The following is a 15255-nucleotide window of genomic DNA, read 5'->3' on the forward strand; positions in this document are numbered from 1 at the left end:
TCTACTAGTGGTTAAAATAATAGAAATTTAAACCTGGAATTAGGTCCTTTTGGCCTTAACTCCTTAGTCCTTAGATTATCTTGTATACCTGTGCATTTAGGTTTAAAATATTGAAATGACTCTTCTACCTAAACAAAGTTTTAGAATTTGATTACTATACCTCTTTCTGCTTCTTGATTATATGTGATAGCTCTGTGTAGGGGATTCTGGGATTAAGTTCACATTCCATCAATGTTGCTCCCTCATAATCCTTGATGTACCCAACATAACGGCTTTTAGGAACTTTTATATCCTTTGAGAAACCCTGATACGAGAGAGGATAAAGCACAAAAAGGAATTAGTCATTTATTTTTACGATCCTTGTATTTGGTCTTTAATTACATTTCTTTCTTTATTCTGTAAATGAGCCAAAGAGCATTACCTGTTTTTTGAAGTAGCCAATAGCATACTCATCTGCATAGGTCAGGAAGTGTAAAATATTGTGCTTAATGTGGTATTCTTTCAGATGATTCATCAGATGAGTCCCATAACCCTGGAGTGAAATAATATTTGATATTTTATAATATCCTGTGCATTTATTGGTGCTTCATTATAGGAGCATAACATTCAAAGAAAATACTCAAGGTAAATGTGATAGAAGAGTTTAAACTACTGTTTGGTACAAGGAACAGATTCAAGGTCAAACTGTTACAATTAAGGAAATCATTCAAAAGAACTCTTTGTAATGGTAAGACCATAGATGAAACCAATAAAATCCATAGGGAAGACAGATAAGCAAAACGCTGATCAAAGAGGCAAACTAAGAAGAGCTTTAAGAGGGAAAGAGAATGTAGCACATTGGGAATATGAACTATTAAAACATGTGGCACACACAAAATACTGGAGGAACTCAGTAGGCCAGGCACCATCTATGGAAAAGAGTACAACTGACATTTCGGGCCGAGAACCTTCAGCAGGACTGGAGAAAAAAAAGCAGTCCAACACTCAGAGATGTTAGGCTCAAGGGGATGCACCCTAACCACTGAGTGAGGGCTACTACCAATGACCAATAGCATTTGCACCATGACCAGTTTGGCACATGGGGAGGGGGTCGAGGTGGGTGAGGAAATGGTGGAGGGAGAGCATTGAGCATGATGCTGAAGGGAGAACGAGAGCGAGCTTGGTATCACCAACATATATTTGGATGCATTGTCAAGAAGCTGTAGTAAGGAGATAAGGGGACATGAAGGAGGAGTACTCCAAAGGTAACAGTCCAGCGATGCATTTTCAATTATTAGTGGAGAACATTAGGTGAAATCGCACAAGAGCAGTCCTACTCAAATTGCAGTAGAGACATAGAACCACCAAAATCCATCTAAATATTGATGAATCATTATCAAGTAGCAGTTTTTGATTTTGGTTAGGAATTGTGTTGTGGGAAGAGTCTTTGGTATGTCACCAAAGGCTTTTGCAAATTTCTACAGATGTACCATGAAGAGCCTTCTGACATCACTGCCTGGTATGGAGGCTTCAATGCACACGATTCAAAGAGTCTGCAGAGGGTTGTGGACTCAACCAGCTCCATCACGGGGACAAGCCACCTTCACAATCTAGCACATCTTCAAAAGGCAGTGCCTCAAGAAGATGATGCCTATCGTTAAGGACCATCACCATCCATGACATGCTGCCTTTCCATTACTACCATCAGGGAGGAGATACAGGAGCCTGAAGACTCACACTCAACATTTTACAAACAGCTTTTTCCCCTTTGCCATCAGACTTCCAAACAGTCCAAGAACACTACCTTACTATTCCTCGTTTGCACTATTTTATCTTTTATTTTAACTTTTGGGTACAGGTGACGTAACACTTGACCTGAGTCCGTCGAGGTTATCTGCTGTATCCAGTACTCCCAGTGTAGCCTCCTCTATATTGGTGAGATCCAAAGTAGATTGGGGGACTACTTCATTGAGTAACTTTATTCCATCTGCCACAGAAGGTGGGAGTTTCCTGGTGGCCTCCCATTTCAATTCAACCTCCGAATCCCATTCTGACATGTCAGCCTGTGGCCTCCACTGCCACTACAATGGGCCACACTCAGTTTGGAAGGGTCACCTCATATTACTGACAGCATAAACATCAATTTCTCTATCTTATGGTAATGTTTTCTCATTCCCCTTCTCTCTTTTTTCATTCCCTCTTCTGGTTCCCCTCCATCACTTCTCGTCCTCACCTTAGCATCACCTCCCTGTGGCATCCCTCCTCCTTCCCTTTCTCCCATTGTTCACTGTCATCTCCTATCAGATTCCTTCTTCAACCCTTTAAATCTTCCACCTATCACCTCCTAGCTTCCTATTTCATTCCCCCCCCCCCCCCCCACATTCCCCTATCCTGGTTTCATCTATCACCTGCCAGCTTGTACTCCTTCCACTCCCTCCACCTTATTTGGGCTTCAGCCCCCCTTCTTTCCTGTCCTGATGAGGGGTCCTGACCTGAAACATTGACTGTTTATTCCCCTCCATAGATGCTGCCTGATCTGCTGCGTACCTTCAGCATTTTGTGTGTGCTTCTCATGTACTCTTTGTTCTTTTGTCACTTACCGTCAATCCCCTAGTTCTTGACCCTGCCACAAATGGGAATAGGAAAGGAATAAATTTAAAACACTAACTCTAAAACAACGTCTATATAATGCTGCAATGACTATCAATTGGGAAAGACTTCAAAGAGAACTAAACTACAGGATATCCAGTTTGAAGGCAACATGAGCCAGTCAAAGGTTTTATAAAAATTTAGAGTGTACAGTTCTGACTTGAGATGGTAAAGAACCAGGTCCCAAAAATACAAACCTAGGTCTGGGTTTGTGTCAGAGGGAAAAATGCAAAAGAATAAATTCACTTAAACTTGACCACTTCCAGTTACAACAGAGAGAGGATGAGGTGGAAGGCTGATTCCCTTGCAGAAAGTGAAAGATACTATAACGCTGTCTGCCTGCATTTTGAAAATCCATCCACAGTGGTGCTAGAAAGTTTGTGAACCCTGGAGAATTTTCTCTATTTCTGCATAAATATGACTTAAAATGTGATCAGATCTTCATGCAAATCTTAAAACTAGATAAAGAGAATCCAATTAAATAAATAACACAAAAAACATTATACTTGCTCATTTATTTATTGAGATAAGTGATCCAATATTGCATGTATTTATTGGAAAAAGTATGTGAACCTTTGCTTTCAGTAACTAGTGTGACCCCCTTGCACAGCAGTAAGTTCAACTAAACGTCTCCGGTAACTGTTGATCAGTCCTGCACATCGGCTTGGAGGAGGAATTTTAGGCCATTCTTCCTTTATAAAAAAACTGCTTGCTTCAGGTCCTTCCACAACATTTCTATAGGATTAAGGTCAGGACTTTGACTTGATCATTCCAAAACACAAATTTTCTTCTTTTTAAACCATTCTGTTGTTGATTTATTCATGTCTTTCAGATCATTGTTATGTTGCATTATTCAACTTTTGTTAAGCTTCAGGTGATGGACTGCTACCCTGACCTTCTCCTGTAAAAAATCTAGATAGAATTTTGAATTCATTGCTCCCTCAACGATTGCAAGCTGTCCAGGCCCTGAGGTAGCAAAGAAGCCCCAAACCATGATGCTCCTTCCACCATGCTTCACAGTTGTGATGAGGTTTTGCTGTTGGTGTGCAGTGCCCCTTTTCCTCCAAACATAGCAATGTGCATTTCAGCCAAAGAGTTCAACTTTTGTCTCATCTGTCCACAGAAAATTGTCCCAGAAGCGCTGTAGAACATCCAGGTAGTCTTTTGAAAACTTGAGATGTGCTGCAATGCTTTTTTTGAGAAAAGTAGCTTCCTCCGTGTTGTCCTTCCACGAACACCATTCTTGTTTTTCTTATAGTAGATACACAAACAGAGACTTTAGCAAGTGCTAGAGATTTCCGCAGGTCTTTTGAGATTACCCTTGGGTTCTTTTTCACCTCCTTCAGCATTGCATGTTGTGTTCTTGGTGCCCACTCCCAGGGAGAGTAGCAATAGCACTGAGTTTCCTCCATTTGCATACAATTTCTTTACTGTGGACTGATGAACACTCACGTCTTTAGAAATGCTTTTGTAGCCTTTTCCAGCTTCATGCATCTCCACAATTCTTCTAAAGTCCTCTGAAAGTTGCTTTAATCGAGGCATGGTGTACATATACAGATCTTTCTTGAGAAGAACAGGCTCTGTCAATAACCTGACTTTGTGTCTCCTTTTTTATAGGACGGCATCTCTACAACCCACACCTCCAATCTCATCTCAATGATTGGAACGCCTGAGTCCAAATAGCTTTTTGTAGAAGGCATTACCCTGAAGGTTCACATACATTTTCCAACAAATACATACAAAATTGGATCATTTTTTAAATAAATAAATGAACAAGTATCATGTTTTTTGTGTTACTTATTTAATTGGGTTCTCTTTATCCAGCTTTAGGACTTGCGTGAAGATCTGATCACATTTTAGGTCATATTTATAAAGAAATAGAGAAAATTCTACAGGGTACACAAACTTTCTAGCGCCACTATATTTGACTCATTTTGACTGTGTTTCCAAACCAGAGGATGCCCAACTCCTGACAGCAAGAATGGGTGCCTCTACAGCACTGCTTATTGACCAGGATACATCAGAGCATTTCCTTCGGGTCCGACAAGCTAACCAATAAACACCATACCATTCCAATCACTATACAACTACCCTTGAAATTAGAGCTCATTTATCTCTCTCATTCCCCCACGATATCCAACAACTTCCCTAGGCTGCAACTTTGTGAAGCAAGTTCCCTACCAGAGAAAGCTCTTTACTCCACTACTTTAGTTAACAACATACCTCAAGGAGGTTATTTTAATTATAAACAGATTAGCAAAGGGCAACAATTAAGTTTAGAAGGCTGAAACCCTTAAAACAAGTTTTACATATTTTTCTACTGACTATAAATGGGAGAAAAAGTGCATCATAAAGAATTGCAAGTCTGCCTAGATTTAAAATAACATAAGGTTGACAAACAAATTCTATGTCAAGTCCTGACTTTAACCTTTAAGTTTCATCTCTGTACATGTTCATAACAGCAACACTGCTGAGTTCTGCATTCATTAGAATTTGCAGATACACTCTCCAGGGAATTATCTCTTACCTTCACCTGCTCATTGGAAGTGACAGCACAAAAGACGATTTCAGTGAATCCTTGAGTGGGAAACATTCTGAAGCATATCCCTCCAATAACTCGACCATCCTTAATGAGGGCCAGTGTCTTATGCTTTCTGCAATAAAGTATGATTTTGTGACATAATCTGAACAGAGTTTGGAAAGTCTTAAAACACATGAAACTATAGTGCCTTTGAAAAGTGTTCATTCCCCTTTGCTCGGTACTTAGTTGAACCACCTCTCGCAGCTACTACAGCTAGTAGTCTTTTTGGATAAGTCTCTATTAGCTTTGCACAGCATGATGGAGCAAGATTTGCCCATTCCTCCTTGAAAAATTGCTCAAGCTGTGCAGGTTAGTTGGGGAATTTTGGTGGATAGCAATCTTGAGGTCTTGCCAGAGATGCTCAATCTTGTGAAGGTCAGAACTCTGACTGGGACTCAAAGACATCAATTTTCTTAATTTGAAGCCACTCCATGGTTACTCTGGCAGTGGGCTTTGGGTCGTTGTCCTGCTGAAAGACAAACTTCCTCCCCAGTTTAAGTTTTCTGGCAGAGGCTAACAGGTTTTTATCCAGGATCTCTACAAATTTAGCAGCATTCATCTTCCCATCAATACTGAACAGATTTCCATTCCCTGCTACTGAAAAGCATACCGAAGGCATGATGCTACCACCACCATGATTTACAGTAGGGATAGAGTTACCTGGCTGAGGCACAGTATTAGATTTACATCACATGTACCGCTCAGTGTTGAGGCCAAAAAGTTCCACTTTAGTCTCGTCCAACCATAAGATCTTCTTCCATATCTTTACAGCATCTTCGAAGTGACACTTTGAAAAGTCATTATGAACAAGGGTATGCTTCTTTTTAAGCCAGAGCTTCTTCCTTGCCACTCTTCCATAAATACACTGTTTGTGCGAGGCCTTGGAGATTGTGGAGCCATGAACAGTAGCCTCTCTTACATGTGCCATTCTTCTCCAGCAAATAAGTTTAGAGGGGTGGCCTGACTTAGGCAGAGTGGCTATGCTTTCACATTTTTTCAACAATGGATTGCACTGAGTTCCAAGGTATTTTCAGTGCCTTTGAGATGGCCTTGTACCCTTCCCCAGATTTGTGTTTTCTATTATCATTTCCCTGACTTATTTTGAATGCTCTCTTTTCATTTTGATTTGGTCTGTTGAAAATCTACCATATTGTTGGACCTTACAGAGAGAGGGGGTATTCTTGTGAATTCATTGAAACAGGTGATCCTACAATTTTCTACATCACCAGGTTGGGTGAGTTGGTAAGGTAATACTGTATATTGCACCTGAGAAAAGTTAGCAGAGTAATTACAAAGAGGATGAATACCTTTACAGTCTCAATTTCATTTTTAATTTTTAAATTAGTTTTGGGAAGAGTTGAGCTCCAACTTGTGCACGTTTGACTGTTTAATTATAATGGGCCCTTTTTGTTTTTTTTTCTTTCTTTTCTTTACTAACCCTTTAGATAAAAATTATAAATATAATTCCTTTAATTGTATGCAGTGTGCTGTCTGTTATTTCTTGGCACTGAGTTGTAACAGGGTAGCAAATTACACAGCATCCACACAAACTGGGGTTTGAGGTGGAAGAGCTGAATCAATCTCACAAGTTTGGTGGGACTGGAGTGTGTATTCCTTAGGCTTACACAGCCAAGGAAACCAGGGAGGTTTCATTGTGGGGACATTGTCCCGGATCAATTTCGTTGGATGCTGTGTGATTGCCCTGAGCATTGATCCGGTGGGTTGTGTGCTTAAACCTGTGTTAAACTATTGTTAGATAAAGTGCTTAAGATACGTGGTTATGGATGCTGCAGGGTTGAGTGGTGGTGCAAATCCACGGGGTTACCGGTAATGAATCATGTGTATTGAGTGGGTACACATTTGCATCTTTGGTGAATTGTTGATTAGGACTTTAAGTACCATTAAAACATTAGGAACAGTTATGATCATGGAACGGAGGTTTGACAAAATGGCAGACAAAGACCTTGTTTTAGTTCAGACTAGCACTGACGTAACCAGCAGTGAAACTACCTGGTACTATTGGGGCCCCAGGAGAGGAGGGATCATGGGCTGTCCATACAGTGGAGAGGAGTGTAGACGAGAGTGCTGAATCAGAAGCTGAGTTTCCCATAGCTGGGGGCAGAGACTTTAAAGACAAGTTGTTCTCATTTCTGTGGAGCAAGGGGAAGGAGTGGTCTGATGTGAAAGGTCTAATGAGTTGCCCAGCGAGGGGCGAGCATTCTGAGTTGGTATCGGCCCTTACCTCCCTGGCAAATAAACAGCAAAGTGCCCAGGTGCAAAGTCCCAGTTATCATAGGCTGAGGATGTTCTCAGGAGAACGTTCACCCCCTTTGGGGAAGAGGAGAATGAGACTTGGACAGAGCAGACCTCTCAGATGCTGGATGAGTGGCAGTGCTCTGCTGACATGAAAAGACAGCAACTGGTAGAGAGTTTGAGAGGGCCAGTTGCTGATGTATGAGATCCTTAAAGGCACAGAATCCTTTTGTTACTTCCGTGGACTACATGCAAATGCTAGAAAATGTTTTTGGCGTGACAGGAAACCCAATGGAGCTTATGACAGGGTTTCAGAACATGTTTCAGGAGGAGGAGGAGAAACCTTCCACCTATATTTTTCAGCTAGAGAGGCAACTGAATTGCTTGCGGCATGGGGGAGCCACTCAAATGGCTGAGGTGAACCAGTTAAGAAAGGATCAAGTGGCGAAAGGTGCAGTCACAGGATATGATCGCTTGGGGTCTCCGAGTGTCTCCTTCGTTTGTCAAGCTGATCAGAGAAGTAAGAGAGAAAGAGAGAGAGTGCGATGGAGGTGCAGGAGGCCTCTGTCAGCAGGGTACAGTCCTCGGTAGTAGTCCCCTTTGCTGAAGTGACTCCTGATAGCCCAACCCGGGATTGTTAAGGTGCTCATGGCAGAATTTAGAACTGAGATGTCCCATTTGTTATCGGTGGGTGCGGCCACATCGCAAGACAAAGCCAACTGGAAGTCGGACCCCCTGATGGGATGGACTAAGCAGAGGGCTGCTCATGAACGGGGTCCCGCGAGAAGGGGAGCGACCAGTATTGTCTGCTATAACTGCGGAGAAGAGGGACACTTCAGGCAGGAGTGTGAAGACCAGGAAAGCCTTCAGAGTGAGCTCCCGGGTACCTTAGCGGAGAGAGACATCGGGAAACTTCGAAGAAACCCAGTGAGGGAACAGCCTGGCATCTCAGGGAGGAACACATTCCCAACTATGTATCAAGAACACTCTAAGGGAAAAAATCTCTATTCCTGAAGGCTTACTGGGGCCAAGCTCCAGTGTATCGCTACGGATTGAGGGTATTTATGCCAGAGCCATATTTGACACAGGCTCTTAGGTTACTCTGGTGTACCATTCGTTTTACAACTGGTATTTGACGTATTTACCATTGAAGCCACTCAGTGCGCTAGAGATCTGGGGTCTTAGTATGGACGACTATACATATGATGGTTACTTGTCATTGAAGCTGGAGTTTTCAGAGGCAGATGTGGGAGTAGCTGAGGTCCTTGGTTTGTCCGGACCTGCTCAAGAAGCACGAAGCTTCAATTCTTGTGGGGACAAATACTCCTATTGTGAGGAGGCTAGTGGGAGCCTGCAAGAAGAAAGTTGGAGAGAACTTTCTGAAAGCATTGTCCATTCACTCTGTGTTCCAAGCTGCTTTTGAGGAAGTGCGTGTCTGCACTGGCTGGATGATGAGCATAAACGAGGGACTGAGTGATATACCTAGTACAAACCAGCTGTGTTACAGCCTGGGGAAGTAGTTAGAGTGATGGGAAACCCCAAATTTCCCAGAATGCCTGATGCAGAGGGCATCTTGCTGGATGCTCCAGAAGACTACAAATAGGAGTCACGGTTACCTGCTGGGGTACCGGTGAGACCCGAACTGCAGAAGCCCTTGGTTGGGCATGTGAACAGGATAACAGTGCTTGTCAGAAACACTAAGGAGTGGGAGATCACCCTCAGGTGGGGGATGCCAATGGCGCATCTCTTTCCGGTGACAGTAATGCCTAGTGTCCCTGTGAGACAAAGCTGGGATAAACTCTCTCCGAAAAAGTGAAAGTTGACTGCCGAGTCATTCAACTTTGGGGACACCCTGGTACCTGAAGGTTGGAAGAGGAGGTTCATAGAGAAGATGTTGAAGCTGGAAGATATCTTTTCTACTGGTGAGTTTGATGCAGATTGTTCCAAGAACACTTGCCACACCATCTGGATGACAGAGGCCACCCCGTTCAGAGAAAGGTCACGGCAACTGGCACCTGCAGAGGTGGAAGATGTTTAGCAACATCTGTGGAAGCTGAAGGAGTCCAGAAGCCCCTACATGTCTCCAGTAGTGGTGGCCAGGAAGAAGAGTGGGAAGGTACCGATGTGTGTGGACTATCAGACTCTGAACAGGCGTACAGTCCCTGACCAGTGTACAGTCCCGAGAATAGAGGATGCGCTGGCCTGCCTGAGTGAACTTGAGGAATGGGTATTATCAGATCCCCATGAGTGAAGCAAAGAGATGACACTATTCATATGTCCACTGGAATTCTTCCAGTTTGAAAGTTTCCCCAGGGCATATCAAGAGCCCCAGCAACTTTCTAGCATGTCATGGAGAAAATAGATGTCATGGATATGAACTTGCTGGCGGTGTTGATGTACCTGGATGATCTCATAGTGTTCGGGTCCACCTTGGAAGAACTTGAAATGAGGCTACTGAAGGTGCTGGGCTGCCTGAAAGCTGAAGGGTTAAAATTTTCCCTGGACAAGTGCCTGCTCTGCAAGACTGCTGTCAGCTATGTTGGGCACATAGTCACGATGGAGTAGTTACTGATCTGTCTAAGATAGAGGCAGTGACCACATGGCCATGGCCCCAGACTGTGAGTGCTTTGCACTCGTCCCTTGGGTTCTGTGGGTACTATTAGTGATTCTCCAAAGACTTCCCTAAAGCGAGTTACCCTTTAAATCAGCATCTGTGTGGTTACCCTCCCTCAAGGAAGAAAAAGAGGAGGACAAAAGGAGAGGATGGTAAAGGTCATCTTAGCCCTTCGGAGCCTTTTGGAGCGAGATGGGATGTGAGAAGTGAAGAGGCCTTTCAGTTGCTGAAGGAGCTGCTGACGAAAGCGCCTGTGCTAACTTTTGCAGACCCCCGGTTGCCATATGTTCTGCGTACAAATGCTTGCAGAGAGAACTGAGGGGGTGTTCTGTATCCAGATCAGGGCACAGGGTTGAGCTCTGTAGCATTTGTCAGCTGGAGTCTGTCACCCTCTCAGTGAAACTACCCCACACTTAAATCGGAGTTCCTGGCATTGAAGGGACTGTGGTGAATAAACTAAGTGACTATCGATATGATGCCAAGTTTGAGGTGGGGACAGACAACAACCCATTAACTTATATCCTGACCTCGGCGAAATTGGATGCCACAGACCATTGGTGGTTGGCGACTTTGTCTTCCTATGATTTCAGCCTGAAGTACTGGCCAAGAAGTCAGAACATTGATGCCGATGCTTTGTCCCAATGTGCGCATGAAGGGCTGGACAGGGGCGAAGAGTGGGAGCGTGTTCCTGCCCCTGGAGTCAAAGCCATGTACCAGTTTTCCATCACAGGGAAGGCAGAGGAAAGACGAGGGCAAAAATCGAGCAGTAGATTTGGGAGCTTCTGATGGTGCCATTCCACAAGCTCTGAAGACAAAGCAGTTGCCAGAATTGAGTCCTGGGGAAGTGGCAACCGCTCAGCGAGATGACCTGTGCATAGGTACCATTTGGTCAGTGGTTGCGGAATGGGACATGGCCCAAACGGACAAGATGAAACACTCTGCAGTGTCTCTACTACTGAGAGAATGACCCAGATTGGAGTTGAGGAACCAGGTCCTATACAGGCTCAAGTCGCCTCCGAACAAGCCTCGGTGTTCCCAGCTGGTTCTGCCTGAGAAGTATCGGAGGATTGTATTGAAGTCACTGTGTGATGATTCTGATCATTTGGGGGTTAACAAGACCTATGGATTGCTCAGAGATCGGTTCTACTTGCCCCGAATGAAGCTGGAGGTCGAAGAGTGCTGCAAGTCGTGCAGTCGATGTATACAGTGGAAGATGCTACCTATGAAAGCTGCTCCGTAGTCCCACTTGTAAAATGCAGGGCCACTGGACCTGGTGTGTATGGATTTCCTGTCAATAGAGCCAGATGCCAGCAACGTGGCGAATATCTTGGTCATTATGGATCACCACAACAGATATACACAATCTTTCCCTAATAAGGATCAGAGGGCATCCACGGTGGCCAAAGTGTTATGGCAGAAGTATTTCACTTATGGCCTCCCCAAGTGGATACGTAGCAACAGTGACAGGATTTTGGGAGTAGGCTCATACATGAGTTACTGAGCATGCTTGGAGTCGAGAAGTCAAAGACTACGCCTTATCACTCACAGGGTGATCCCTAGCCTGAGAGGTTTAATCAGACCTTGCTAGACATGCTCAGAACCTTGAAGATCAGTAAAAAGAACAAGTGGAGTCGACATATTTGACATCTGATCCACCGCTACAATTGTACGCAGAATAAAACTACTGGGTACTCACTGTATTACCTGATGTTTGGGCATGAAGCGAGGTTGCTCATTGACCTCTGTTTTGGGGACTAGCGGTGAAGATCTACAACAGAAGACTTAACTGAAGTATGTGTATGATGAGAAGGGAGCTGAAAAAGGCTTATGCTACCAAGCAGAATCGAGGAAATAAGAGGAGGTATAATCAAAAGGTTATGTTCTCCCAACTAATGCCTGGAGACCTCAAAGAATTTGGAGCTACCTGGGAAGCAAAAGTTTCTGACCGCTGGGCGGCTACGCCCTATGTAGTGGAGAGTCAAATGCCAAATGAACCAGTTTCCTGGGTGAAACCAAAGGATGGGAATAGGCCTGTCAAGATTCTCCATCGGAACCACCTTCCATCTCTGGGGCAAGAGGGACGTGTTGACCTAGAGCCCGACCTTGACCCTACCCCTAGTAAGAGTACTTTGTGGCCACGTGGGGGAACTGAAGGACCAACAGCTGAAAGGACTACACAGGACCTCTCTCCTGAATGTGATACGGACTTGGAGGATGAGGAAATGGGGATGTTGTATATGCTGCTCTTTACAAACTCTCCAATAATTGATGAAGAGATTCCCAACCCTTCTCACGCTGAGGCAGGTGAAATGGGAGAAACTAGCAGTGGACAGGCTGGTTTGTGATTAGAAAATGACAGGAGGCTGGACTCTGAAGTATCTGGATGTGATGACGAGCTCAGCCAAGTGATGAGGGGACCCGAGTTGTCGGGAGGAATCAGAATCACTAGCGTGTGACATGAAATTTGTTAACGTAGCAGCAGCAGTTCAATGCAATACATAATATAGAAGAGAAAAAAAAAGATAATAATAAATAAATAAGTTAACGTATATTGAATAGATTTAAAAAAACATGCAAAATCAGAAATACTGTACATTAAAAAAGTGAGGTAGTGTCCAAGGGTTCAATATCCATTTAGGAATCGGAAGAAGTTGTCCCTGATTCGCTGAGTGTGTGCCTTCAGGCTTCTGTACCTCCTACCTGATGGTAACAGTGAGAAAAGGGCATGTCCTGGGTGCTGGAGGTCCTTAATAATGGACACTGCCTTTCTGAGACAGCGCTAGTACCCAAGATTTGCAACCCTCTGCAGCTTCTTTCAGTCCTGTGCAGTAGCCCCCCCCGCCCCATACCAGACAGTGAGGCAGCCTATCAGAATGAGTAATAGACAGGGAGGGGCCTCCCCAGGTAGACAGGAAAGAGCACAGGGAGTCTGAAGCTAAAGAAGCACATGACGGGGTTAGGAGATCACAAGGAGTCAGGAAAGCCCCAGACAGGCTGGCCTATGTCGCAGTGGGGGAAGAGAATGTGGCACCTATCCCCTTGGTGAGATACATCACTGCCGTGCATACCTGGATTAGACCTTGTGCTTTGTATGAAAGGGTGACAAATTATCTCAACATCACGAGGCCATGACTAATTTTGGTGGGGGTAGAATGTAATAGCCTGGGAAAGGTTTCATTGCTAACGTAATGGTCCTTCTGAAGAAGCAGTGTTTGGGTTGTGGCTAGAGATAATGGGTGCTTTGGAATGTGAGCCATCCAATCAAGGGAGTGGGTTTTTGTGTTGTGTGCCTGACACCGGTGTAAGCTGGAGTCCTTAGTTCAGCGGGAGATGAAGAGAGAAGACGCTGGAGAGAACTGGTCGTAGGATTTGACCCGGTGGGGGACCGTGATTCGATGGAGCAAGGTGCCGAGGTCGACTGAGGATTCATGAATATGAATTTTAGAAGGAACTGAGCTCCAACTTGTGCACGTTTAACTGTTTAATTATAATGGGCCCTTTTGGTTTTTTTTCTTTCTTTACTAACCCTAGATTTATAAATATAATTCCTTTAATCATATGTGGTGTACTGTTCGTTGTTTCTTGGCACTGAGTTGTAACAGGGTAGCAAATAACACAGCATCCACACAAACCGGGGTTTGGGGTGAGAGAGCCGTCTCAATCTCACAGGTTTAGCGAGACCAGACTCTGTATTCCCTAGATTTACACAGCCAAGGGAACCAGGGAGGTTTCAGTTGCAATTGTGGAAGGCAGGCTATTGCCATTGAAACCCAAGGCACTGGATAAATTTATGTCTGCATTTGAGAACACTCATTTATTTTCCGGCTTCCAGCTGCAGACAAAATTCAAGCTCCTCAAGCTAGTTGGCTGAATGATATAATACTATGGCCAAAAATTAGTGATAAACATTCTCTGACTTCACAGTAACTATTAAGTTCAGTGCCATACATTGTTTTACTCTTATTAAAGCACACATAATAAAAGTTTACTCCTATATGTCCCTTCAAATAGAGCTGTATAATGAATTGTTCTAAATGTACTTACGGATCAAAGACAAGGCGTGTGATATATTCTTTTGGCATTCGTGGTAACTGATGAGAGAAAACGTTTTGCAAGCCAACCAGCCACATCATTATTTTCTTGTTTGATCGCTGAGACAGTGAGTTTCCTATGACATGAAATTCAATGACACCTCTCCGTTCCTCAAGACGTGCTGCTTCATCACGAGCTGCATTTGCTGACAACAGATTTGTCTGAAAGAGACCCAAAAAAAGTTGCAGTGGAATTATCAATGTTAAGCTTAAATGGTTTCAATTCTTCCTGTAGACTGAATGAGCTCACCATATTGCATGCCAAAGCAGTCTGTAAGAGTTCCCATGTAGAATGTAAACAAAAAAACTGCTGTCCTAATTTAGCATTACATAAGCACTTAAATAAATATTTATGAAACAAGTTATGGCAGCTTCAATTTATCTTTTGCGAAGTTTGTAAACCAAAGATCATAATTCTAAATTATAATTTCCTACATGTGAAGTCTTTTCCCCTAGAAGTGAAACATACAGAAGTGATTAAAAGGATCAAGTACCTTGAACCTCTGTAATCACAAAGGATTTGATGGCAAGGAACAAAATTTTGCTAAGATTAATTAAAATTACCACACTGCAATATCAGTCTATGTATAAAATAATCTTCAGCATGTATTTTAATTTTTAACTGAAAAATTAACCCACCTCTGGACCTAGCATAGCAGCTGGATCTGTGATTGTCAGCATTACTTCATTAACCAGCTCCATAGGAATGTCACCCATCACTCGTATTCTCTTTGCATCTTCTAGGGTCATGGTGTCAGGCAGCTTCCTTTTCTCTCCTATAATACAGTTACCTTAAAGTACAGTAAACCAACTGAATTACTCAAGATGAGGTCACAGTTATTCCCACATTCAGTCTTGTCTTGCTTGGGTTAACTCTGCCTAGCCTAAATTCACAATGACTTTACTACCATCATTGTTACTTCCACACAAGATATGGCGTATCAGTCGAGATTTCTAGTCCTGGAAGGATAATGTGCAAAGACCGACTGGGATCAATTAAAATGCTTCTTATGAAATGTCTTCCAATTGTCATAACTTGGGTTTATGCTGATGCAAGACCTTGTCTTGAATCGACAATGGCTCTTCCT

At 43.5% G+C, this 15255-nt stretch overlaps 1 protein-coding gene across 4 annotated transcripts in view; it reads right to left on the reverse strand.

Moving 5' to 3' along the window:
- Nucleotides 1-15255, reverse strand: part of kat2a (K(lysine) acetyltransferase 2A) — a 57806-nt gene that overhangs the window by 14136 nt on the left and 28415 nt on the right. For 3 of the 4 annotated variants that reach the window (XM_073071480.1, XM_073071482.1, XM_073071481.1), the window contains 5 exons: nucleotides 14807-14958; nucleotides 14121-14329; nucleotides 5156-5282; nucleotides 422-532; nucleotides 161-304 (listed from right to left, as the gene is read on the reverse strand). In XM_073071480.1, the coding sequence (XP_072927581.1) occupies nucleotides 161-304; nucleotides 422-532; nucleotides 5156-5282; nucleotides 14121-14329; nucleotides 14807-14958 (743 nt within the window). The remainder of the gene's footprint in view (nucleotides 1-160; nucleotides 305-421; nucleotides 533-5155; nucleotides 5283-14120; nucleotides 14330-14806; nucleotides 14959-15255) is intronic. The other variant, XM_073071479.1, reaches the window with a different exon arrangement.

The sequence above is a fragment of the Hemitrygon akajei genome, chromosome 18, assembly GCF_048418815.1.
Source record: "Hemitrygon akajei chromosome 18, sHemAka1.3, whole genome shotgun sequence".
Classification (NCBI taxonomy): Eukaryota; Metazoa; Chordata; class Chondrichthyes; order Myliobatiformes; family Dasyatidae; genus Hemitrygon; species Hemitrygon akajei.